This window comes from Drosophila subobscura, chromosome E (genome assembly GCF_008121235.1).
Source record: "Drosophila subobscura isolate 14011-0131.10 chromosome E, UCBerk_Dsub_1.0, whole genome shotgun sequence".
Lineage (NCBI taxonomy): Eukaryota > Metazoa > Arthropoda > Insecta > Diptera > Drosophilidae > Drosophila > Drosophila subobscura.
This window is the reverse complement of record NC_048531.1, coordinates 3,204,557-3,232,440: the sequence shown is the minus strand read 5'-3', so window position 1 is coordinate 3,232,440 and position 27,884 is coordinate 3,204,557. Positions and strand designations below refer to the sequence as shown.

Sequence of the window (27,884 nt, the reverse complement as noted above, 5' to 3'; positions counted from 1 at the left end):
CCTTTCCAACTTTTGAGTTGAGCGGCAGCTGCCCCGCGTCGTTAAACACAACAAATAACAAAAATTGAAAAGTCGAATTTTCGGATCTCGGTCTGTGCGGTGTCTCAACGTCTCATCGTCACATCATCGCTACCAACGAAACGGTCGATCTGGTGCCTAAGATACTCGTACTTTAGTGCCGTGAAACTAAGTAAATTTTCCGCGTTTTTTGGAATTCCTAGCTAGAGTGTGCGCCCAAAAAAATGTTTCGCCCAATGCAAGTCAAAGTGCGGCCAAGCCTCGAACTGGCTGAGGCCTGTAATTAAACAGAAAGATACGGATACATAGCCGAACAGCGAGCAAACAAGTATCTGCAACTGTAAACAAGTTAAAGACGAAAGCGTCTCAGTGCAAGTGTGTGGTCTGTGTGTGAGTGTTTGTGTGTTGTGCAATCCCAGAGTCCCACAACAAATTTCAAGCAACAATCGAACAACCTACAAGATGCAGTTTTGGATATCTTTGACATTTGCCGTGCTCTTGGGTGAGTTATCAAGCTTCAAGTCCAACACAAAAATTAAAGACATACGAGTATGAGCCACAGGGCAATGTATCTCTCGGATGCGATGCCAGGCGATGTACTGACCGCCTGCAAAATGTCTGTGGCAAAAGTTCATGACATTTCGCTGCACAGGCCACCACAAGCAAAAAAAGAAGATGAGTCGTCCCGTCCCGTCCCAGACTCGCAGACGCAGTGGCAGTCGCGTATCTTGCCATATGAATTGTGGCTTAGTCAATCCGGGGGTTTACGGATGGGGGATGGGAATGGGCATGGGGATGGCGAGATACTCCTTTTGTCTGCTTGTCTGCCACACTGCCACGGCTTACTGCTGCCGCTACTGCCACTGCTGCTGCTGGTTTTTCCAGCACATTTCAGTCTGTTTGCTGTTGACATTTAAACACTTGTTTTTCTTCACCCAACGAAAAACCTCTCTGCTGCTCTGTCTGCTGTGGTTTTTCTTGCACAGCAAATAGATATAGAAAATAATGTCTTGCCACAGCCAAGTGTTGCTTTAACACACGGCCCAGCATACCACACTCCCAGCCTCTACTCCTCTACTCCTCTTACTCCCCCCCTAGGCACTCCCCTGCTTTACATGCAAAAGTTTTTCGTATAAATTTTTTCGCAGTTTCAGTTATTTTCCTCAACAATTTCTGCAGCCTCAACTTTTTTATATTTTTTGCTGCCGCTTCGGCTGCTGTTTATTTGATTTATGCGACATAATTCAGGCGAACTTTGTGGCACACATAATTTAATTTCTACCATCACTTCAACGGTATGGGGGGTTAAGTTAGGGAAGCAGTGGTGCGGCATGGTGGGGCAGTGGAAGAGCATCACCTGCCAGCATTGAAGCCGTGCACTTTTTATACCCGGTACTCGAAGAGTAAATAGGGTATATTGTATTTGTGCGGATAACGGTTGTATGTAACGCACAGAAGGAAACGTTTCCGACCCCATAAAGTATATATATTCTTGATCAGCATCAATAGCCGAGTCGATTGAGCCATGTCTGTCTGTCCGTCTGTCCGTCTGTCCGTCCGTCCGTCTGTCCGTCTTGTTTGTCGGCTAGTTCTCAGAGACTATAAGAGCTAGAGCCACCAAATTTTGGCACCAGACTGCTGTATGCTCACACTGAAACCAGTGTATTTCAAAAATGAGCCCCGCCCCCTTCCGCCCCCGCAAAAGGGCGAAAACCTCCCAAATCCCCAATTTTAAAGATAACAGAAAACTAAAAACGCCATTCCGTAGGGAATGACCATATCTATCAGATCACCAAATTGGGATCCGATTGGATCATTATTATAGCCACAATGGAGAAATTAATTTTCAGTGGCCAAACCCACCCCGTCCCGCAGCATTTACACTCTGCTTCGCGCTGTTTATGGCCTGGCCCCTGACACGTCACTGCCTCTGCCGCTGCCTCTGCCGCTGCCTCTGCCTCTGCCACTGCCCCTGCCGCGACTCTGCAGTGTGTGTCTTTAGGGGAGGGTGGCGAGCTAAAGGAGCGTGTTGGCTTGAGTAGTGTTGTTGATGTAGATGACAGATGAAGAAAAAATGTAAAATTTGACAAATAACCGCTAAAGTGCAGATGTAGTACTGAGTGCCGGGTATAAAAGTTGTGACGCGTAAGAAGCGTCTCACACGTCCCTTCTCGTTAATTATTTTTTCCCTCCATTTTGCCTGATGGCAAAGTTTTCGGTGCCTTTTGTCTCGCATAGTTTGACTTTTTATTGTTGGCATTTGTTCGCCTGTTAATTGAAAACTATTTGCATATCAAATTTTAATTTCGAATTTGTAGGGCGTTAAAAGTTCTGTTTTAAATTCATTTATTGGCCGCGTGCTAATTGCCACAGAACCAAAGTTGCATAGGAAATCATGCAGCCATGGAATGGATCATGCATCCCAAACATTTAACACGTCCACCGGTTCTTGCTGTGTTTTGTTAATGCCACATGACGAATTTATTAGTGGGCATTGAAAATGTTTCATTATCATGCTGTGAAAATGATCGGCGGGCAGCGGGAAATTATTGAAGCTTTAATATGTATATAGAGCGGCGGTAAACTGTTCAGTAGAATGTCTAACAATCAATTTAGCCAACTTTCAGAGAGAGAATATTCTCATAAATTGGGAACATTCTCGGGAATTCATAACAATTTGATGGCTATTTTGTGAATCTTTTGCCGAATAATGTGAGAGTTCTGAGAACTCAGCCACTTACAGCTACATTAGCAGTCGCTATCATCCACTGTCTGTGCTCGGTTAAGTGAATTGAGATGAATTTAATAAAGGCAGTGCAAAACAGGAGCGAAAAAAGGAAGTCTAAGGGCTAGCAGCACCATCAACAAGACCATCCTTCAGACAGTAAACGCCCCGAGACAACACCAACAGCTGCCCCTTCACACATTCATGTTTATAAATTCATATGTATTGTATGTATCTACGGAATACTCGTGTAAGAGTATGCTGGTAGTGTGTTTATGGAGACTTGTAGCTAGCCTACACACCTTTGCACGCGCTGTAAATTAATACAAGTCAAGCTGCAAAAGGCACACGAGCCGAAAGATGGCAAAAATAATATAAAACAGAAAATTAAACCGCCAAGAAACCATCTCGGAAGAGGGAAGGTAGGCAGGCGGCTAAAGAAGAAATACACCTGCCCGGTTTATGTACACTCAACTCCAAAAAAAATAACACTCGTTCCGTTGCTCATGTGTAGCAAGAGGGCAGCCAGCCAGCCTATGAAATTAGTTGATACCAGTATGTACATACATATATGTATGTATGTACATACATATGTACTTATTATTTCCCTACTCTCTTTGTGGCACAACTGAAAAAATTGAGGATGTGGTTAGGCGTTGAAAGGAGGCCAGAGGAGAATGACAGACTGCGGGAACGTATAAATGGACAAATCTCTTTTACCCACATAGAATATGGGAGCTTGAGCTCTACCCTTTCGGCTAGCCCCTGTCCAGCAGACCTGGCTTACCCGATGTCTAGTACACATCCATATGTCCGACGACAGCTCAGCTGTGCCAGCTTTATAATCCGCAAACGATTTGCATAGGCAAATTGAATTAAAGCCGAAAACCTTAGCAGACGGAGTGGACTTAAAACCCGATTTGGTTTCATGCCAAAGCCGGTATAACACAATATATACGAGTGGATGTGCAAATGTGTTAGCCTAAAACTTTTCTGCATACTCGTAAATCCTTCAACGGGCAGTGCATTGAACTGCCGGCCTGAGCCGTGGCTAATCGGTTGCTTAACTTAGCCATGCCGGACGGACTCGTGGACGGGTAAGCCACTTGCTCTGATTAAAAGAGGCAGAAAGCCGAGCAAGAAATGGAAGTGGGAAAAATGACTGCAAATTACATACATGTATGACGAACAGGTTATGGGGCTGGGGCTTGGACTGGGGCTGGGGTTGCGTAGGTATCACGGCACTAAGCCATAAAGCGCAAATGATGTTGGTACTAGCCTACATCTGGTAGCTCTTCAAGCCTGCCGCCTGACCGCATTCGGTCTTTGGCTAGGGCCAAAGAATGAAGATCTGCTCTGGTTTGTGTGCTCCACTTGGACGGGCTCCAAAGCTATCCTCCAGACCGACTGCTCACCTCATTAAGGGGTGGCTCCGACACCGGCTCCGGCTCCTCTTTGATGTGTTATGTATGCTACAGGATATCGAGTGTGCCTGGCCACTCGCAGACTGTTCAACTTTGGCCAACTTTCCAACTCTCCATCTTATCATTCTTTGCTGTTTGCTCATATTTCTGCCACCTCATGACTGCCAGCACAGCACAGCGTTTCCCAGGCACATTCCAGACTTGGATGGAAGGATGCATCTGCAGCAGAAAGTGCCGCATAATTACAACCCCTGGTCTTGGCCTTACCTTCTCATCTGTGAACCATTCATTCCCCATCCCCCAGTCCATGCACAACATGCTGGTCATTTGTTTTTATGTAAATAAAATGTGCTTCCATCTTGATGCTACGCGCCATACATGTAGTTTCTGTTTTTTCTACCTTTTTGTTGGCCAGTGTCCATACTCTGCCCGCCTCAGCTTCGACTCTGGATCGGGCAGCTCTCCTGTAACAGCTTTTGTTTTTCTCGTTTGTATAAACATTTCTGTTTGCGCCTGGATTTTTGTTCCTATTCTTTTTTTTTGTTGGTCAAAAGCGCAAAACATTTTCCCTGATTATTTTTCTGCAAACTCACTTCCGCACAGCCACTGAAAATGAGCCACGAAAAGCAGCAGAAAATGTCTCGCAACTTCTTTTCATTCCTGCCAGCAGTTTCTTTGTGCAATAAAAATAAATAACAGTTTATGAAAATTTGCCAAAAAATATCAACAGAAAACCAAGAATACGTACAGTGGACTGCCGTGGAGTGGAGTGGAGTGGATTGGTGTGTGGTGGGACTTTTTCCAGCTCTGGGAACACAACTTCACGTTTGCCATTGTACAAAAAAAAAGAAAAAAAAAATTGTAAAAGAAAAACACAGAAAAAAGCAAGCTAAAAAGCTGCCCATTTAAAAGGCGTTGACACTCCCCTCAAATTCTACTCAAACCATCTAAAATTTGTGCTAACGAGTTGTCGTTGTTTGCTCTTCTCCATTGAGATGAGATGAGACACAGAAGGCTTCAATAGGCCCCTGTTCTGCCGCTCGCCCCGCTCCCACTCTGGGTGTTGGCTTTGTACTAAATTGAACCAATTTTTTGCCATTCTTCTTGCTTTTCCTACTGCGCTTTCATTTTGTTTGTCTTTTCACAAACATATTCTGTACTATGCTGTTTTCCTTCTCTTACTTTGTTTTTATTTTTGCCGTACTTTGCACGTCAAGTGGGTGAAAAACTCGTCGGCGAATGCGATTCCGAATGTGAGTGTGAATGCGAATGCGCTTTCAAAGCTCTGCAGCTGTCTATTCATGCGTGCCATACAACTGGCTGTAGCGCAGGGGCTAGGACTGGGTGGTGCATGGCTTCTCATTCTCCAGCATGTCCCCCTCCCGCACCCCTCCCCACCCAAACAGACAGCACACCACTCGACGTGCCAGGGATGAGCAGAGATGAGCCGAGCTCATGAAATTGATATTGTTGTACTTTATATTTATGTCGGAATAATAATCGTTAGCCGGGATGCCTATCACAGTCGAGCAATTCTGGTTTCTGATTATAGAAGATATGAAATGGATATTTGATTATTATTAATTTGATGGGTAAATACTTTACAAATTTAAAGCAGCCTTCATGCTCTGCTGTCTGCAGACACATGGGGAGCATGTTTGATCTTATAAATAATGTAAGTATGTTCCGTACAGTGGGTTTTCACGAGTCCCTGTACATTGAATTGCCAGTGATCTGGGCACACTTTTTAAGTGCCAACGAATGGGGCTGTGCCGTGTCGCATTTTCTTTTTACAGCCAGCACGGTTTCATCCCATTTGGCTTGGCAGTGGCAAGTGCAGCCAATGCAGCTGAGGGGCTTGAATGCTCGAAAGTGGGCGTGTGCGTGGTGTCAGTGGCACCTACCACGACGACGATGGCGACGTCGTCTGCTGCAAGCTGATACATATTCCTACAAGCAGCACAACCCCCCAAGTCCGATCTGCCACTGACGACGCGTCGGCCGAAGTTGAGGCTGCGGTGTCTGCGCCTTCTGGCTGTTGGATGTTTGGCGAACTGTTGACTGGAGCTTGCCACTTGAGCGGGTTGGGGGAGTCAGGGGATGTGCTGCGGGCCATGTTGCCATTGCATTTTCGGTCATTATTCAACGTCGTTGCAGCTTGCTGGCTGCTGTTGCTGTTGCTGCTGATGCGGTGGTGGCAGCTTCAATGATGCATAATTTGTAGCGTTATATAAATGCGAACCGTGTTGATATTTTTGTATGCTAATTGCATGCAAGTAAACGCACACACACACAGCCACAAACATAAAATACACTGCTCTCTGTAATTACACAGCCCGGGCGAGAGAAAAGAAAGTTGACAGTTAGGTGGCGTCAACGGCATGCAAGTTGCAACGGCAAAGGCAACGGCAACGGCAGTCGCAACAGTGGCGGCAGTCCCACCACCACCAGCAACTGTTGTTGCCCCTTATGACGTGCCGTGCAACGAGCACCTCTGTATGGGTGTTCACTGCACAGTTAGATGTTTGTATCTGATTTATGCAATTATGCATGACGCGCTCTCATCACCACAGAAAAGATAAAGCCAGCCGCCAGCGAAAAAAGTTGAAAAGAATATTGGGTTAAAGATGTGTAACGTGCGAAGGGCTGTCTGTCTTCTGTCTGTCTTCTCTTTGCTGAAAGCAGAGCACACTGGAAGGTAGACCTGTGTAAGCAGACCTCTCAGTGCGATGTCAAGGCCTGATCAGCAAGGCAACTTCCAGGCTAATGAGACGAAATGAGAGCCAAGAAAGTGCCCTTGCAAGAACTCCAATTATAGTTATGAATAATATTCATGGTATATGTCACATAAATACTGGCTAAAACGTTCCATAAAATTCGGAATAGGATTACAGTCAAATTGCTGTAATAAATTCTCACTTTTTAGCCATTTTGGCCATGGGATTTATGGCGTGGAGTAAATAAATAATTGTTTAATATCGCTACTGGGTAATTAATAAAGTTTAGCTGAAGTTGATGGCAAGCATATGCCATAAAAGTAATGAATCCTCGCTCGTAAAATGGTTGCCGCCCAGAGAGGGGATCCAAAGGGATCCAGTACGACGCAATCAAAGCACTTTCAATAAATTATCTATGCTGAATGGGCATACTCGATGAGCACTTCAATATGCGATTTCTATAGTCATTAATCTAGTACCCTCACGATGTGCGGGATCCTAAACAGTTCCTAACTCAATTTCCAGCCACCAGCACCACCCAGCGACATACCCATTCCCTTGCACCCCCTTCAGCCAACCAATTTGACTATGCAAATAGCTAAAGTTGAATGCTCGATGTTTTGTGAGTCGCTCTTCAAGTGCTGCCAATTAACATGGCATGGCAGTGCCAGGCAATCAGCCAGCCAGCCAGCCCTGCCAACTCGAGCTAACTGTGCGAGTGTGCGACTGTGTGTGTGTGTGTGCGAATCGATATTTACTCAATTAATTTATAACTTCCGCTAGCAGAGAGAGAGACAGCTACAGCAGCCAGTGACAGAGACAAAGACAGCGACAGCGACTGCGACATCGAAAGCAGCAGCGATTTTTCATTCATAAAAAAAAGGCAGAGAGTTTCGTCGTCCAACAAAAGCTGATGGAGGGATAGCCATAGCCATAGCCATTGCCCCATCGTCCCATTGCCAGTTGCTGTCGCTGGCTGTCAGCGCCTCTTAAGCTGGTTTCGAGCCAAGCCAACCCGCTCGCTCACTCGCTCTCTCTCTGGTGCGCACAGGAAGCAATCATCGTGCTACAAGTCATATTAACTTACGCTGGGCGCACAAAAAATAAATAAACTACCATATCGAAAAAACAGGCAAAAGCCAGTCTCAGAATCACAGCAAAAACAGAAGCACAAGGCAGCAAAAGCGGACCAGCTGGGGCCGAGAGCTGAGAGAGTTCGTAGTTGGGGATACGATAGAGATGGAGATGGATCTGGATGGACTGGACAAGGCACAGCATATGTTGTCGAGCAGCTTTGCGCATGCGAAAGTTGCACTCGAAACTATCAATGAAGGAGGACCCAGCTGAACCGAACCGAACCGAACCGGACCGGACCTGCGCTCCCTCCGTGCCCCTCTCTCTCTTGGGCTGCCTGGCGAAATGCGAGCAGGTGCACCACTTACCCACACCAGCAGGCATTTCATAATGATGGATGGCCAACACAGATACACCACACACACAAACATATGTATATATATACATACACATGCTCATATGAGTCTGTCTGTCTGTTTGCCTGTGTGGGCATGAGACGCGCCTAAGCCGGTTTCGACCAGCGTCAGTTGCCAGTTGTTTGGGATCGTTTTTTGTTTGCTTTTTGTTGCTGCTGCTGTTGCTGTTGCTGCCTCAATTAAACTGCCAGGGACGTGGTCGAAAACCCACAAAAGTGTACGGTAACTTTTGGCCCAAAAAAGAAAGAGAACCAAGCGACAGATACAAACTGAATTAATAACCCAGGCGCGACAATGTGAAAATTGCTCAGTTCGCCGCGTTTTCAATTTGCAGTTACAGATGCCAAGAATTTAGACTTCATTTTTCGCACTAACGAACTTTTCATACACTCCACAGATCCAATGATTGATGGTCTATCGTAGTTCGGCGCTCACAGCGGGGGGAGCAGAGTATAACAACAATAGGGAAGTCTTTTTGGAGGGATGAGGGCGTGAGAAGTCATAATTGGTAGGGACAGTAGTTCTATTTTCGGAAATTGATATTTATCTTGCGAGGGTAAGAATACGACTCGTAGAGAGGGTTTTAATAATTCGTTTTGTTCTTTTAGATTCTTAGATCATGATTAGATTAATTTGCATCCCCAAGTATAATCGTGAGCCCATTGGCTACTACATTCCCTGTCGACATCGAACAACGAATTCGATGGCTGGCGGCTTTTTAGATTGAATTTGTTTTGGGGGTCTGTTTCGTGCCGTGTTAATTTTGACAAATGAACATTTTGGTTGCTGGGCATGTAGAGCACTGTGCCATGGCAGATGGGGATTCTTTAATTTTTGGATTCTGACTAAACTCTACTCATCGCATGGCATCGCAATGAAACGCGCTTCGGTGTCTCTGCTTAATTATGGATGGTGGATGGAGTGGAATTGGCCTTTTGTCTTGTCTTTTGTCTTGGCCTCAAACTAATCAGCTCGCAGCCATTAATCTGGCTTTGGTGTCTGCAGCAACCAGTATCTCGATTATCCAAGTCTCAGAGAGGAGTTGTTGCCCTAGCGCTATGGTCCAACGGTTTTCCAAACGCCGTCGGATAACTTGAATTTGTGGCTCTTTGGTGACTGTTGGCTGGTGACGCCTGACTGGCTTTGTAGTTCTCTGCCTGGGGGCTAACTGGGGGCCATATAAAACCCCATTATGAGCCAAAAGTGCAAAATAAAAATGGGTTTTATGTTTTATGTCCCCCACCCCATTAAAATCCGTGTTAGAGCTTAAATGGGCAGCCCCTGACAATTGAAGATACTCGGCTGTGGCGCTTGTGGCCGGCCCGCATCTGTTCACACGCTGCCTCCATAAATCTCAAAGAGTTAATGAACGCATCCTTGAAATAATAAATATACAATGATATTTATACATATGTATTTATGTATGTATAGGTACACCCAACATTGTGGCCGGCAATCAGTCGGCCATTAAGTTTTATAAAAACAAATGGGCGAACACAATCCCACAGCTCTCGACAAAAGTTAGGGGCTGCATACATAAATAAAATTACGAGCAAAACCCCAACAAGAAACAAAAAATGTATCGAAATGTGAGCGTGCGGGTACGAGGCAAATAAAACAAACATTTTGAAAAATATATATACAACCGCCTAAGTGTTGTAGGAAATACGATCGAGTGTGCATCTTAAATATATTTGCATACTCAGGTCACAGCAATAAAATGTACAAATCTTGCAATATTTTTCGGACTTACGAAAAGCAAATGAATTTTTTATGGATTGCGTCAAATGTTTTTATGATGTTTGTTGCTAATTTTAAGATGGCATTTGCATAGTTATTAATTTCTTTATGGATTTCCGCTCAAATAAATTCAAATATTATCGCATATTTATGATTCGATCAAGTTCAAAATGTTGTCCCATTATACATAGAAAAACTAACTCTTTTGGCGGTTTGAAAATACTTCGTACATTTTTCTAAACTAATTTCGTCGCACAAAATGTTGTCGATAAAGTTCAGCGCAGCAATAAAAACGGCAAAAATATGTTGTTTGACCTTTCGGTGAGACAGGCACAAGAGAGACACAGGCCCCGACCAGACGGAGCTGTGGCAATGTACCGCTCTGGGCCCCAGACATTATAATTATGCAGCTGCCACATACACAGGCCGATCGGAGGGGCAGCATGCAGCAGACTCTGTCTTGGCATTTCAGCTAAGCGACAAGTGCAGCCGTCGTCGATCCGTTGGCCGTTGTTGGCCAATTCGAAGCGGCATTAAACTAAGTCGAACCGAGCCGAGCCAACTCGAGTCGGGCTAAGACCCAGAATCCAAAGCCAGGTGCGTGCTTGGGGTTTGCAAAACACAGACCTGCGCTTACTTCTTACCCATTCCCATGCTGACACTCCGACTTGGAGAACCGCTCCAGCTAAAAATTTAAATTCAGTTTAATATGCGCCGCGAACTGAGGCCAAAGCCCACGTCTTTTGAGGCCTTTGTGAGACCATTCATATGGCGGCTACCATTCATAAGCCCGTAGTTTTTCTCCCCTTCATACAAATACATACGAGTATATCTCTCTTTTACCTTTTCAAAGCACGTAGGTTGTGTCGATGCCGATGACGGCAACGGCCTAGTCGATGGCGACGGCTCTGTTAGTGCCTGCGCCTGATGTTGGCTCTTGAACTGGTTTTGCTTTGATTTCTTTATGAGTCTATTGCCGGACCACTTTTTACTACCTTTGTCCAGCTAGAGTTCTCTTTCAAATGGAGAGGAAGCCCTCTCCTAGTCTCTGTGCGTGGAAGTCTCTGCATAAAGCCCAGTAGTTATTCCCCAGAGTGCTGTGATCCGGGACTTTTCACGGGACACGATGGGATGAGAAGAGTCCTAAATTAATTTTCACAGGCAGAGCAAACTTTGGCCATTCGCATCGCACCAACTTTTACGATCCTACTAAATAATATTTTGTTGCATATTTTAAGGAGCCGCGCCTAACTCTCCATTTCCATTTCCATTTCTTTCCATCTCTTCACGGACTAATTTATTTTCATAGACTGGGGACAAAAATGGAGCTCAGTTCCGTCCGGTCCGGTCCGGTACAGCTTTGCCTAGGTGCTGGGGCTATCTACGACTTTTATGATTTTCAATTTATGACTAATAAAATTTGTCAATTCATTTTTTTTTACATTTCTGTTGTTGCTGTTGTGGGGCTTGTGGGTGTTCAAAATCTCTTAACCCACGCAATCGGCAGTTGACAAAACTGGTTGGAAGAGCGGGGAGGGGTGGACAGCCAACGGGGCCAGCGAGCGGTATCGTTGAGTGGCTTACAGTCGTAAAATCATCAAAATCTATTACAGTTCTCTCTCTCTTTCTCTGTCCGTTTTTACGATTCGTAGCAACGGAAAAAATTGATTTTCATCCTCTCGTTGAGCCGTTTCGTTCGAATATTATTTAATTTCCAATGGAGGATTTTATAGTTTTCGCATTGTTATTTTACCTTTAAAACATTGAAATCCTTTTTGGCTAAAGCTGGGCACGAGTATTGATTGCATGTTCCGCGGTTTTGTGAATAGATGGATTTAAATACAACATTCCTGCTGATATTTCTGACAAATTTCAGCCTAGACTTAATTTAACTAATTGCCAAAGCCCGCATGACCAGGCCTCAAAATACTTTCAGTTTTCAGCAAAAACCAACAAAAAACATAAAAAGAAAACAAAAACCATAAATTTTTGCTTTTTTGGGGGCTGCGGTTTGGACAGCGATTTTAGTATAAATATTTCTATGGCAAAGTCGAAAAATAGTTGACACAACCAAACGAAAGGGGCAGACATTTTTGTATTAATTAATTAAAGATGAAAGTCCCGAAACGGTTGGCCAGCGCAGCTCGCAGTGGAGTGGAGAGGAGCATTTAAGTGGAGCTTCACTTGAAAACTGAGGTCACATCTCGATGCCAGGCCAGGGCAGGGCAGTGCAGGGTTTGTTCGTGTTCATCTAAAATGCTCATGAAGCAGAAAATAATTAATGTTAATGCCTCCAAATGGAAGCGGTGTGGGTCTAGCTCGCGTCTGGCTCCCATCACGGGTCTCTTTGCTCTAGGCTCTGGGCTGTGGGCTCTCTCGGACGATCTAATTTGTGCGGACCGCAAAGTTCATAGCAAATTAGTTGATTAGTTTAACGTCGAAGAGGCTTTACGGGCTGGGATGGGGGGACAGTGGCCGTGCTCTGGGTTCCTCTTCGCTCTTAGCATTTGATATTGGCCTGGCCACATTTGTTCAGCTGCAAATTTTATAATTCAATCAGTGCTCACACACAGAGGCAGAGACAGATACTGTCGGAGACAGAGAATTGTTAATGCGGCAATTTGTGTGAAGAAAGCGAGGGAGGTATCCAGGGGAGCAGGAGTTTTGGCAAACAGCAACATTTGGAGGCCGTTCAATGCGGAGGTCGTTATTCCCCCCGCTATCTGCCGATCTGCGTGATTCAAATGCGTTTTATTGTGAATTTATTAAGCGTGCCCAAGGCGAACATTAAGCGAAAAGCCTGGAAGGGGAATGGGGCAGTTGTGGGAGAGATGATTCAGGCGGGTCCGGGTCAGCAATAAAGTCAGCCAGGAACAGCCACAGAACCACAAAACCGTTGCTACAGCAATGTGCACCACACACACGTACACACACATGTGTGTTTGAGTCAAAGCAAAGAGATTTCAACGATTAGATAAGTTACTCTCTTAATAGATCTCCAATTCCAAGGGTCTTAAAGCTGATGAATCGCCTTGAAATCTGAGAATAAGGGCCCGGCATGTTGCTTGGCCAAATCTACTCAGAAACGCTTGCCACAATTTGTCAACTTAGATCGATTGGATTACCACTCAAAGGCCGACAGTCTAGTGTGCCTTACTTTAACAGAGACAAAAGTCTTAGACGAGTGAAATCCCTCCACTGACGCGACTGCCACAGGAGTCGAGTCTCGGTAACGCTTGAGAATGTAGCCAGCAGAGCGGATGATAAGCCACATCACATGCAATTGGCCCACTCAAGCCACCCGCTGCTGAAAATAATTGTTATGGCCTCTGCTCAAATCCTTTCCTTTGGCATTTAAAACAATTTGAAACACTTTGCCGGGCGCTTAACATGGCTGACAACAAATTTGACACACCAGAGTCGTTTTAATCAATTTAATAAAAGACATTTGTTCAGTTCGTACCCCCAAACACACACACACCCACAAGAAATGGTTAAGAGGCGCAGCAAAATAAACACACAAAAAAAAATTAATTTAATTAAATTTATAACGCAAAGCCGCAAAACCCAGAGAGGAGATTTATGTGCCCGTTAATTTTGTCAAAGCGAGTAAATGTTGTTGTTTTTGCTATACAGGCTAAGTGTCCTGCCGGCTAAAAGGAGTGTGCAGAAGGCGGCAGCAACAACACCAACAAACTCCAGTTACATACAGCCACAGCAACAGCAAGAATACAAAAAAAAAACCTCACCGGATTTCCTGTGATATGCCACAATATTTTCCATTAGCGCGCTGAAGTTGCCCCAAAGATTCAGACACGACACACACACAGAGATACTCGCAACGAGCAGCGAAAATAAAACTGGAAACTGGTCTCGATAAGGAGCGAAAAAAAGAGAGAGAACGAGAGAAGGGACAAAGTGGGAAAGAGGAAAAACAAAAGGCGTAGAGGAGCTAAATGTGCGTTGGTCCAGGGGCCACTTCACTCTGAATCGTCTTTCGCTCTCTCCCTCTCACTCTTTTTCTCTCTCACTCTCTGTCTCTGGGCACTTGGCTGTGCCTGTTCCTGGGTCTCCCAGAGAGACAGACTCCCAATGCCAGTGCACAGCGTTGGGCGACAGACGCTGGGCTTTGTATGAGTTAATGACTTGTAGATAGTTTAACTTACAAAGCAGCCAGCTCTGGCCGATACACGAAGGAGTTGCCATTGGGCCACTGCGCAGGGAGAGGACTGTGGCTGGGGGACGGGACATTCGAGTCCGTTGCGTTGACCATTAGTGTGACATCCGGCGATGCGTTGCGCTTGGCTGGTCATTGCCACACGTAACACTCGTTAGAGATGCGCAGAATCATGGAAATAAAAGTAATTAAAATGATTGCGTGCCTCGCCAGGGCTCTCGTGCGTGAAACACTTTTGAAATTCGAGCATCTCTAGTGCAGCCAGGACCCAGTTCAGAAACTATTAGCCGGCTTTTGAGGCCAGCACACTCACTTAACTTGTGGCCAGGAAGAGACATTGGCATAGGCTCAAGAACGAGCACAGGATATGGACGGTACCCTAAGATAGAAAGGCACTAGGCACCAGACACCAGGACATCGACATCATCATCGGCAGTGGACGTGGTTTTTGCGGCTAAGAAGTTAGTTTAGCTTGTGTACAATTTGTGGGCCCAGTTGACAATTACTGGGCCCCGTCTTGACCACCGTCCAGAACGGGGGCTGTTGGCCCAAAAGAACCCATGAATGAAATGGTAAACCGGTTAGCCTTCTGGCCCTCTGACCCTCTACTCATCTTTCATTTACTCTGTACTCTCCACTTGACAGAGTGCAGTTTGTACTCAGTCTTTCCATATCATTTCTTCTTGCTTTTGCTTTTGCTCTTCTCTTTTTCTTTTTCTTGTTCGTATTCCTTTTCTGGTGCTGCTGCTTCTGGTGCTTCTTTGTTTCCTACTGTCACACTTCAAGGATTTCTTTGTTGCGTCCATCCTGGCTTGCATATGTGTGACAATTACCCACTGCTTATTGCCTTTTGTTTGTGCAGTCGGGGTTGGTTTCCTGCCAACATTTTGTTGCCCTCTTGGCCATCTACCCGACTCGGCTCTGCGTTTGTCGTAAATGTGTGCGCCCGTTGCCGTTGCCAGTCCCTTCGCCAGTCCCTTCGCCAGTCCATCAGGGCCCTGTCTTCCTCCCGTAATGACACTAAATGAGTTGTACTCGTATGCACATTGCTGGTCGGTCTGTTGTTGTTGTTGTCTGGGTTGGGCGGAGCTGGGCTGGGTCTCAGTTTTCCCTGTTTTTGTCGTCATTGTCAGTGCAAAAACCTGTCAAGTTGTGCTGCTTTTTGTTGGTTTTCGTCGTCGGTTAATTGCCTCAGGAAGTGTTCTGCCTGTGCAGAGTTGGTCAACTGTCGCTTGGCTTAATTGCTTGAACTTTGGCCAGCAGAGAATGCAGAATGCAAATGGAGGCGCCCTCAAAAGCAAATGACAACAGACCAACCAGGCAACCAAGCAGCCAACACAAGCTGTGGGTGGCCCAGCACATTTCCACATTTCCACATTTCCGCTGTGACCCAATCCATATCCGCTCCCAGCACCCAACATTTGGGGGGGATGGATGGTCGCTTCAAGACCATCTTGGAACTGAATCTCCAACTCTCCGGCATGTCCGTTGTCTTCCACGACAAATAATCAATTAATCCACTGATGAAGTCCACGACAGAAATGTTTACTTTGTTTATTTGTCGAGCCATTTGTAGGCAGGCTCCATCCGACTCACGCAGCGAAGCGCCCGCAGAGCGCACAGTGGCTCGAAAGCGGATGGCACAGACTTTAATCGATGGGAAAATAGTTGTTCCGCCATTCACCTCAACCTGTTTAATTGAGTAATGTTCGCTGAAAATGAATTAAACTTGTTTTGATCGCGAATTAAACATGTTATTGGAGATTAGTGCTTGATAAATGGCGAATTCATTAGAGAATCTTTCCGAAGAGTTATTTATTAATAGACAGCTTGACAGCTGTGTTTAGCTAAGTAATTTATTAGTACATTTGTAGTCGTAAGGCTCTAGCTAAGAACGTGTCCAAGAAATGACTTATGAAGTGTATCTTCGTAGCAGGTTTTTTGTGTGTTGCTTATGGAAAAACTTTCACCGCACGTGGGTGGATTCCCTTGCAGTTTCCCCATAGGCCTCGTCCCAGTGTGTGTTGTCAATGCTTTTATATTACCTATGTAGATTGCTCTAATGCTGATTAGGTCGGCGAGACCCAAACACACGCACACTCCACATCTACATCAACATCTATGTCTAAGACTAAGACTCAGACTGTGGCTGAGTGAGTAGGCTGTTCAATTTGGTATCGAACGTGGCCGGGTCGTTTCTTTAAGACATTTTAATGCTAATGAGCCGCAAGCTGCAGACCTACTTTGGTATAGGTGTGGGCCGATACAGCGTCAAACAGACTGCGAGACCGAAGAGAACAGAAAACAGAAAAAAGCCCGACTGATGGAGGGACGAACGGACGGACCGAAGACCGACATATCCATGTCTCAATGACAGCCCAAGAGTAGTAGTACCTTGACACATCGGGGCGGAAAGGAAACAGAAGAGAGGCAAAAAAAAAGTTGTTCCAAATTAGTGCGATGTGACTGAGCCTCGTCGTTGGGGCTTACGCTCAAGTAATGTGTATTTTATGTGTGGGCCGTAAAACTGGGTGACTGTGCAACCAATGTTGGCGCGGAAACCCCCTGCCTCTGACAATGTGACTGTAACTCCGGGCTGCTCTCTGACTCTGCATCTGACTCTGGCTCTGGCTCTGACAGGTCGATGTCGATTCCGATGCCAATTGAACTGTTCCCATTGCCGGTGCACTTGGCAAACTACGTGCACAAATGTCGAACGTGCCGATTAACCATGCGAATTCCCTCGCACTCTGTTCCCTCTCCTCAGCTACCATCGACTGCAGCAGCTCCCTAGCATCAGCAGCAGCAGTTACGGCACCGACTACGGCCGCATCGCTACCTGCTGTGCAGAAGTTCCGCATAACGCCACACGATCTGCAAATACTCGAGGGCACCGACACCCTACTGCGCTGCGAGGTGTCCGCCCGGGCTGGGAAGGTGCAGTGGACGAAGGATGGCTTTGCGCTCGGCTTCTCGGCAGTCATACCCGGCTTTCCACGTTACTCGGTGCTGGTGGATGCCCAGCACGGCATCTACAATTTGCAGGTGAAGAACGCCAGCCTGGAGGACGATGCAGAGTATCAGTGCCAGGTGGGACCGGCTGCCGGCAATCCAGCGATACGAGCCAATGCCAAGTTGAGCATTGTGGCCGCACCCAGTAGCATTGTGATCGAGGGCTTTGCCCGTAACGCCAAGGTGGAGGTCGTGGAGCGACAGAATCTCACGCTGCACTGCATCGCCGAGAATGCCAATCCGGCGGCGGAGATTGTCTGGTACCAGGGCGAAGTACCCGTCCAAATGGGTAAGTCTGCACCAGGGTCCACGGTGTCCAAGGGCGGTATTAAAGTTGTTTGTCCCCTGGCAGTTCCCATTGTCTCTGTGAACCAGACGGCCCCAAAACGATTTACGACCAGTTCGATCCTGCACCTGCAGCCGCGCTCCGATGACGATTACAAGGAGTACTCCTGCGAGGCGCGTCACAAGGCACTGCCCCCCGATGTGCCCATGCGAGCCCAGGTCCAGCTCTCTGTGCTGTGTAAGTCTATTTTTTGTAGCCTCCGCATAATCCCTCTTAATGCAAAGCAAAATAAAACCTCCTGCAGATCCACCCGGTCCGCCATTCTTTGAGGGCTACAGTCAGGGTGAGAGCCTGCGACGAGGACAGGAAATGCAAATCGCTTGCCGCAGCCGCGGCGGTAATCCTCCCGCACAATTGGTCTGGTATCGCAATGGTGTGGCCATCAGCTCGCCGCAGCGCACCTCGGGACGTCTGTCGGAGAATGTGTACAAATTCACAGCCTCCGCCGAGGACAATGGGGCGAATTTGGTGTGCGAGGCAAAGAATCTGTTGGCCACCTCTCCCCTGCGCGCCGAACTCAATTTGACTGTTTTGTGTAAGTTTTCAAGGCGTTTGCCGCAGCTTTTCCTTTGTCAACTTTACACGACATGCACCCATTCCCACACAGATGCACCCAAGGATGTTTACCTGAGTGGCGCCAACCGAGCCAAGGTCGGCGACTCTGTGCAGTTGGGCTGCGTGACGGCTCCCTCGAATCCGCCGGCCCGCATTAGCTGGTCCATGAACGGCCGCCCCCTGGCCAATGGCACATACAAGACGACCAGCAGCTCCGACGGCGGCTGGGTGAGCAGCTCCAACATCAGCCTGAGCATCGACTCCCAGAGCCGCACCTTCATTGCCGTCTGTCACGCCTTGAACACAGAACTCACCCAGAATGTGGTGGGCTCTCACACCGTGAATGTTCTATGTAAGTCTGAGAAATTTGCCAGCATTCTAGCAACCACTAAGGTAACTCTTCATCGCCCGCTTAGACCCACCATCGCCACCCTTGTTGACGGGCTACAACGATGGCGACATACTCATATCTGGATCCATACTGAAACTACAGTGCAGCTCCGCCGGCGGCAATCCCCCGCCCACTCTGCAGTGGTACAAGAACGACAAACGCGTGAATGCACCCTCCAAGGTGGTGGACAGCAAGATAAGCTCCGAACTGTCGCTGCTCGTCAATGCCTCCGACAACAATGCCATCTACAAGTGTGAGGTGCAGAACGCAGCCATTGACATACCGCTCTTTGCCACCAAGACATTGGGTGTGCACTGTAAGTGACCCAAGTGCAATCCTCGTGCAAGTGCCGTCCATGACTTCAACATATTCCCCTCCTTTAGTTCCCCCCGAGACTGTCAAGATCAGTGTGGCGCCCAAGAACCTCGTGCCCGGCATTCGTGCGAAACTCATTTGCGACTCAAGCTCCAGCAATCCGCCGGCCAAGATCAGCTGGTGGAAGGATGGTATACCCGTCGAGGGTCTCAATCTGGCCAACAAGCCAGGCCTCTGGGGCGGCTCGGTCTCCACGCTGGAGATGTATGTGAACATCACCCAGGATCTGGATGGCATCATCTACACGTGTCAGAGCCACAATGAGGTACTGCAGCGCAGCGTGCACGAGACCATCAGCTTGGATATTCTCTGTAAGTAGAGGGGTAATCCCTACGGAGAAGTGGACCCAACTGAAGTGCAACTTCTTTCCCCAGATCCGCCCAAGTTCGAGCCATCTCAGACGACCACCTTTGTGGGTGTTGAGGGTGCGCCCTTCCATGTGGAGCTAGTGGCCAGCGGTAACCCCATGTCGATCAGTTATACCTGGACCAAGGATGGTCTGCCCATCACCACCAATACGCTGAGCGGTCAGCGATTGATCTCCGATGGGCCGCGACTCAACATCAGTCGACTGAGTCGAAATGATGCGGGTGTCTACATCTGCGAGGCGCTTAATAGCCAAGGAACCTCTCTGCTGGAGATCCAAATAGCCGTGGAATGTGAGTAAAGAAGAGATTTAATGAGCCCCCGCCCACCAAAACGATGCTGACTCTTTCTGTCTGTCTCTCAGATGCCCCCACCATCAGTTCGGTCAGTGAGGGTCATAGCTTTATGGCCGGCCAGCCGGCGGTCTTGGCCTGCCACATCCAAGCGCGTCCACTGGATGCCTCGCATGTGCGCTGGACAAGGGATGGCTACGACCTCAGCTCTCGCACCACCTCCAGTTTCGAGAACGGCACAGCTCTGCTCCAGATTGCCAATGTGGAGCGCAGCGACATTGGAAACTTCACGTGCATCGTGGACAACCAGCGGGGACCACCAGCCGCACAGAATGTGCTCCTGGTAGTGCAAAGTAAGTACAGCCTTGGACAGCACAGAGATCAGGCCTAAGTCTTGTCTTTCCTTTCCCCCAAAAGCTGCCCCAGAGATCGACCATACGCCCGCCTTTACCCGCTATGCCGCTCGCCTTGGGGTGAGGGCGCAGCTCATTTGCCGTGCCCTGGCCTCACCACAGCCCAGTTTCATTTGGCGGCGACACGGTAAGGATCTGAAGATGCAGCGCCGCAACAAGTTCAAGTCCCTGGACCGCCAGGTGGATGCCCTGAACTACGAGTCGGCCCTGCTAATTGAGAATACCTCGGCGGACGACTATGGACAATACGAGTGTGTGGTACGCAATGCCCTGGGACAGGCGAGCATCACGCTGGAGTTCAGCAAGCCAAGCCGCCCGGACACTCCTCTGCAGCTGAGGGTGGGCAATGTCTCCGACACGGGTGTGGAGCTGATGTGGAGTCCGGGCTTTGATGGCGGCATGCAGACCTACTATCGGCTGCGGCTGAAGCAGCATGGAGAGGACAAGTACAAGTACGTGGACGCCAAGCCGGGCAACCTGAACATCACGCTGGACGGGCTCAAGCCGGGGGCCACCTACTACTTCTCCGTGATGGCGGCCAACGAGGCGGGAGGCAGCAAATTCATGCCCGACATCAAGCTCGCCCTCAGCAAAGGTTCCCAGCCCCATTCGGCGGAGTATACGGAAAAGGACGAGCTGCCCAATGTCATGATCATTGGCATCACGTCGGCGGCGATGGTTCTGCTGGTTCTCAATGCCGCACTTGTCGCCTGGTTCGTTATACGTCGCCAGAACAAGTCCCAGGGCGAGGCGGAACCCAGCAACGACGATGTCTACTCCAAGGACGACAACCAGTCGGTCTACAAGGTAAGAGAACTCACTCTAGCATCCATGACGAGTCCATCCACTGACCAGTCGCCATCCCAATCCTAACCAGCTGCCCATCACTGCATTGCAGGCGGATGTACAAAAGAAGGCCGCCGCCTCAACCTATCTGGTGGAGAATGTGGACATTATACAGTCGACGGCGTATCCGCCCAAGTACCAGGAGAGTTCCATGTGCACGCCCCACTATCCAATGTGCAATCCGGACTTTACGCGAACACTGCCCAATCCGAAGAGGCACAGCCAGCGGAACAGTGCCACTGGCATGATTGACGGCATGCCCATGCGCTCCAAGGATGATCATATGCTGATCTCGAATGGCCTGTACATACCTTCGCCATCGCCGGCCTCCTCGCTGGTGATCAAGGGCAGCTACATCTCATCACCATCGCCCGCGCCACCAGCCGATGGCTCCTACTTTAACATGAGTGACAAATACATGTCCTATCCCCCAGTGGTAAGTTCTAACAGTCAAACACACTACAGATATTCTCCAAGGGCCAATTAAATTTTTGAGAAAATCTATCCCCCCTTTATTAGTTCATTATGATAATGATCTAGATATGTTTGAGGGGGGAACTTCAACAGCTCTCTAATTAATAATAATAACCAGCATTTATCTCATACCACTCTGTATTTTCGCTCCTCTCCTTCACAGACCTACTAGGCTATGCCGTGCAGAGAGCGTCAAAGACAACAGCAACACTCCAAGCAACCAAACCCAGCCAAAACCCAGCTAGACTGATTGACATACATCAAACACACACAAATACATCAAACATACATAATTACAACACACACAGATCTGAACTTCGTATGATAGAAGCATTTCGTGTTCATTTGGTTTCGTTTGGTTGTTGGCTGTTGCAGGTTTAATTGCATTTTGTATTGGATTTTATTATTTTTATTTCTTGTTTATAATTATTACTATGTATATGACGTTGATTATTACGGAGCGCATAATGGAGGAATCATGTTGAATGTGTTTTGGAAAAAGACATTTGCATGCGGCGCTCGAAGGCTGTGATAAGTACCTGTGCCCAGAGCCCTGGAGACGTTGGCGTTGGCATAACCAAAGCCACACACATCTACACAAAACCGAGAGATACTCAAAGAACACGCAAGCCACACGTCCGCCACATAACCGACTCGGTGTCCGGGGGCCCCGAACATCAATCTTGGGCCCTTGGGTCTATAGGTTTGGCCATGGGGCAGGTGCGCCAACCCGCTCTACAAAAATGCTTGCCCTCCAACTCCCCTTTTAACCGAAAATACCCCAACCAAAAACACACAAAAACCAACAACCACAACAGCAGCATTGTTAGATACAAAAAAACAACAGAACACTCTCAAAATATTGATTTGTAGTAAGTTTTCTCGATATTAAGTAGTAGGAATTACGCATTTTAGCATCTAGCATAAATATTAACGAGTCTGCTGAGTCGTGACTCATTCTCATTAGCAGTTGTTCAAGTTTAAGCTATAGGACATAACCGATATCTATTCACTTACGAACATACACATATATAAACACAAATACTTATACAAAAGGCCCGATGAGCGTAAACGATTTTCAACGAATTCCAGATTCGAAATCACCAAAACGAGAACGTAAATCGAAACTTCAATTAAGCAACAGAAAATAAATCACTTTTTTTAAGCGTGATTTTTGATAGACCTAAGACTCGATATATATCTATCTACAGATAAATAAATCGATACATATATATATATATTTAACTGTATTTAAAATATGTATACATTCGTATTTACACAATCCAATCCCACGACTTTCCTTTTATCATGCATGACAATAAATTATATACATGATAACGAAAGATGATCCGAGCACGCGTGAGCGCCAAAAATTATGCTAAACAAATCTACGAATATAAAAACCGATAAACATGTTAATTACCCATTAGACTTCAATGAGCATTTGCATTTAAATCGACAACAACAAAAATATATATTAAGTATGTGTATAAATCAAATTTCATTCAATACGAGAAAATACATACATATACACACACATACTCATAAATGTGTAATATTTTAAATGTAATTAATATTTAAAATATTAAACGTAAAAAACTCGAAAATACACCAAAAAAAGGATAAAAAAAATAATACAAAAACAAATTTTTGTAATTTCCAACAAGAAAAAATATTTGAATAAATCCTACAAATTTTTGAAAACTAAATATGGTATTTTTTTGGGAATTAAATGTGGGAATGCAACTTGTCTTTGAAGTGGCCTTTACTTTACCGACTAGTCAGTCGGTTTCAGTCTGTGTTCTCTCCTGCATCATTAGAATGTCTTTAAAGTCACCCGTTAGGGGAATTTGTTGATTTCCATCAATCAACGCTCGGAGCTCACACTGGCCAGAGGGCTTTCTCCTAGTGGGCGTGACAAGTTGCACCTTAAAAGCCGCCTAATTGTTTCGATTTTCGGGCCCAGACGCAGTGGCGGCATTTTGTTGGAAAAGTCCTATTAATTAATAGCGTCGCCGCTTGGCTTAATTAATGGAACATTTAATTATACATATTTCCTAATTTATGATAGACGCCATTAGCGGATCGCGGACATGATTTGAGACTGGGTCGGGGTCTGTCGGCTTTCACAGCCTCAAGATGTGATTTGGCCCCAGCAGGTGGTCGGTCGGTCTGCTCTGGTTTGAGTGCAAACATTTTTGCCAGAGCCGGAAGTCTGAAATCAATTTCCATCAAACTTTGATGAAAACTCTCGTTGAAGTGAACAAAACTCATGTCGTGAATTATTTGATTATTTCCCATTTGCTTTAATGTATTCTGCTGACTGGAAATGATTCCATTTTAATTATTAATCAATTTTACAGAATTCGTTTTGCCCTTTCAAATTACGGGGTTTTTCCAACTAAATAATTTGCTTATGCTGCTCATCGATTTATGTACATTTTACACAATATTTTCGGCTTTCGTTTCGTGTTGCTTCTACTATACTCGTATTACTATTATTCCGTTTGGCCTGTTTATTATTTTAGTTCAATTGAGTATTTGCATTTGTTTGTTTTGCTGAGTGAACTAACGCAAGTCCATTTAATTAAAATGACCATTTCGGGTCAGTGCTGGTTCACTCCATAATTGTCGTTCATATTCAATAATCAAATCAAATCTAATTTAAATGTAATTTTAATTACTAGTATGGCTGACAATAGCTGCCCTGTCCTGCCTGCTCTGTTGGCAAAGGACTTTTTGTGCAAACATTTTTGATCTTGACCCCATAGACGCCTGCCACTCATCGGGCAGGGGTGGAAAAAACAAACAATTGGAATTAATTTCTTTCTCTCTCTCTCTCTCTCTCTGGGAGAGTGCAGAAAGGATGCATAATTAAATAAACAGAATTCATTAAATTTTAATTAAAACATTTGAACGGCCAATGGACTTTATTTTTCTGCTACCAACTTAGCTGAGCGAACAACAGCGACACTCAAAAGGATGGCTATGCAAACAGAAAGCGACCATCTAATGCTCTAACAGCATTTCCAAGAAGAGACCACTCCAAGTGCTTCCCCCTGCGAGGTTCATTATAGCCTCTTCTTAGGGTATCTCAGCGCCAAAAGCCTCTGCTGGAAAAGTCAACAGAACCATCACGAAACGGAAAACTTCATTAAAAGTGGGCAGCAGTTGGCAGTCATGGCTGCTGCTGGGCTGCTGGCCTGGACAGAGCAGGGCAGGGCAGCGCAGGGGCACATGGGATGGTCGACAATGTGACGACGCCTGGCGCGGCTCCACTTCCTGTGACTGCCACCAATCTCAGTCTAGTGGCAGTGGCAGTGCCGAGTGCGAGTACCAACCGACTCCAAGAGCAGAGCACAATCGAACGCATAATCATATTTAATAAGCGAGTTGCAAGTCTGCTTGCCTCTCATCTCCAGCTCCTGCGGATGATGATGCTGCTGCTGCTGGTGCTGCTGCTGCTGGTGCTCCTGCTGTTGCAACAAGTGCGCCAGAATCGAGCACAGATGTGCAGCAAAACCGGTTAGGCAACTGCGTTTTGCTTCAACGCAATTTGTTAACCCGACTGACAAACTGTTGCAAGTTGATGCTGCGGCTGTTGCTCGCTGCCTTCTCCTGCCGCTGGTTCTAGTGGAGAGGTGAGATTGCAATTAAGTGGCAAGCCACGGCCAGTGACTGTGACTGTGTCTGTACCAGTTTCAGGTCCAGTTTCGTAGCATGAGTACCGAGACCAAGTCCTGGCCGGCAGCGAGCACTTCATTCATAAAATTACGCGCATGTTGCGTGATGTGAACGCTAGATAAGAAGAGCAGGCCGGGCTAGGCCTGTTTCCGAACCCGGTTAGGGCCAGTCCCCGTCGCCGTCGCCCGGCAACCTGTTGACGTTCCGGCAGGTTTTGCGGAAAATATACTTATATTTAGACTGGCAGGACCGACAGGAAAACCCAAGCCGCCAGCAACAGAATCATACCACAACAAAAAACTCGCTTTTCTTGGTAATTAATGAAAGCTGACTTGACTCCGTCTCTGGCTTTAGTTTCATCTCCTGCACCATCGCCTGTACCATCTTCTGCACCATCTGCAGTTGGCTACTGTTGCCGCCAGTTATTAAAATGTTGCGATAAGTTCGGCTTGGTAGCACATTTGTATGCAAAGTGCCAACAGTTCTTTTTTTTCCTCTTCGCTTTTTGATGATGATGCGGCCAGAACAGAACAGAAAGAACAGAACAGACCAGGCCGGTCGGTTGGTTGTCGAGGTAGAGGTATAGGAATGGGAAGCAGCAGGAAGTTGTCGCTTGGAAAGTGATATTGAAAACTGCACTCAGAATGGATTACTTCCTCTCCGAAGTCCCTTTGGTGTGAATGGGACTGTGGCCGGAGATGGAGCTGTTGGAGGAAAACATGCTTCGATGTGGACGGAGATATGCATGCGACAAAGTTGAAGTTTTTTTTCATAAGAGAAAGACGCCTGAAATGGGTACGGCCCCCCAAATGATCTCCCAGAGCCATAAAAGCGGAGCAACTCCTTCAGTAGTTTGTGCTGGCTCAAAAGCTCAACGAAACAAATTGAATTTGCCTCCGTTTGATGCACTCAAGAAGCTTTCTCACACCTCCTCCCACCCCATGCATGCGAGGGAGACTCGACTCGACGCCCCCGCCGTTTGGCCTGCCCGCATGTTCCGGCAATCAACTGCCAAGCCATTTAGAATCATTAAATTACTAGGTCAAAACATCAGTACAGGCCATAAAAAATGTCACAGCTACGCCAAGGGAAAGAGCCAGACGTAGAGTACTGGAAGCCGGAGAAGAGACCAGCAAGATGTATGTCTCCCCGCAGTGGAAAGGCATTTGAAATATGTAGAAGCCGAAAGCACTTGGCAAAAGCAAAATGAAAAGTCGACTCTGCCTCATTATAGTTCACACACCCTCACCCCCACCGTCACACCCAGCCACTGCGGAAAAGCTTGACAATGATTCTTACGTCCCATTTGGGGAGCCTCCAGATATTTGTCAGCTCTGTGTGACATAATCTGCGTCGGAATCGTAAGCAGCACAATTATCTATGTCAACCAAAAATGTTCTCAGACAAGCGTTTTGGGTTCTTTCGAGCGCCTCAAGTGTCCGACGGTCAGCTCAGCCAATTAGAACGTTTAAATATTTAAAAAATAAAATATAACTGAAAAGGAAAGACAAACACACAACTTGATGTAATTTTCTGAATGCACCACAAAACCTAATGACAAATTTAATGCTCCACTCGAATCGGGAATAAGATCTGGAATGGGAAGAACAGTGCAAGGCGGGGGGCGCCACGCCAGCCACAGTCCGACACATGTCGAAGGCAAATAAACAAACAAAGTGGAAAAGGGAGGGGCAGCAGGGGCAGAGATCCCAAGTTGAAAGCAGCACAAAGTCAAGAGGTTTGGGGTTATTAAAAAATTAAAGCAGAAAAACTGTGGCTGCTTGTCGTTTGGGAAGGGTCCCAGTTTCAGTCCCACCACCAAACACATTATTCACTCATTAAAATCATCAGCTTAATAGCCTCGGAAAAAAGCGAAATTATATTTATACACAGAAATATTTTCTACAAGCTGCTGCTAAGAATTATTAACAAAAATTCTAGACAACTCCTCTCCCCATACTCGCGGACTTTTCTTCATAAATAATACAATGTAGAGTGGCAGAAGAAAAGCAAAGAGTGCTAAAAAATAAAGACTGAGACGCAAAGGCGGAAACAGAAGCAACAACAGAATAAGAAAACGAAAGAGGCGTCGCGTCGTAGTCGTATAAGGAAAAGGGGTGCACCGCGAGCACCCCGACTGGTGGAGAGGCCAAGGCGAAGCTGCAGCTTGGCACTGACTGGCCTGCACGACACAGAGAACTCTCTACGCTCTCTACACAGAGAACTCGACCGGAGCGTGGAATTCAAATCACTTTAAGCTGGCCTCTTGTTGGTTGAATAAAATATGATTTCAAATGCAATCAATTTAAATTTTTGGAATGCAAGTGCACATGGATGCATTTAATGCCGTTCTAATTGCGTAATGCAATATGAAAATTGCTTCGGGCTTTTTGCGGGTATTTTAATTCAACATTTCCATTAGTTTAGATGGAATGCAAAGGCGCTTACTGCGCCACAAGGGAGCCACAATATAAAGTTCAAAGGGCAGACCATCAAAATTTAGTTAGTCCATGCCCAAAAACTGCCCCAAATGATTTGTTATGCCCGGTGTATGGCCCAGTCCATAAGATCATCCCAAAATGGTCATTGTAGGGCAGCCATAAAAAAAGATGAAGCGATTTGCAGGCACTGTTGTAATTGCGACGCTTATCCGTGGAAAAGGCAGGAGAGGCGCAGATGATGAAGAAACGGCAAGAGCTACAGAAAGTACTCGTACAGTCGTACACTTTTGCCTATGTGTGTACACACATTCGTATAAAAGAGAGCGTGAAGTGCTGCAGATACAGATACGAATAATGTTTGCCTTACCGCAGTGGCAAACAGATGGGGAGGTTGTGT

At 46.5% G+C, this 27,884-nt stretch overlaps 1 protein-coding gene across 2 annotated transcripts; it reads left to right on the top strand.

The window, feature by feature from the left end:
* LOC117890872 (nephrin) lies at positions 1-22,821 on the top strand. 2 transcript variants are annotated; one of them, XM_034795962.1, is made up of 12 exons: positions 1-520; positions 17,059-17,592; positions 17,656-17,826; positions 17,894-18,184; positions 18,257-18,556; positions 18,621-18,911; positions 18,979-19,281; positions 19,345-19,629; positions 19,701-19,982; positions 20,047-20,849; positions 20,941-21,324; positions 21,526-22,821. In XM_034795962.1, exons 1-12 carry the CDS (start codon positions 481-483, stop codon positions 21,532-21,534), a joined length of 3,693 nt encoding a protein of 1,230 aa, XP_034651853.1. In that variant the 5' UTR covers positions 1-480; the 3' UTR covers positions 21,535-22,821. The 2 variants fall into 2 exon arrangements, with proteins under 2 accessions (XP_034651853.1, XP_034651852.1); XM_034795961.1 differs by having other exon boundaries at positions 20,920-21,324.
* The last annotated feature ends 5,063 nt before the right edge of the window (positions 22,822-27,884 follow it).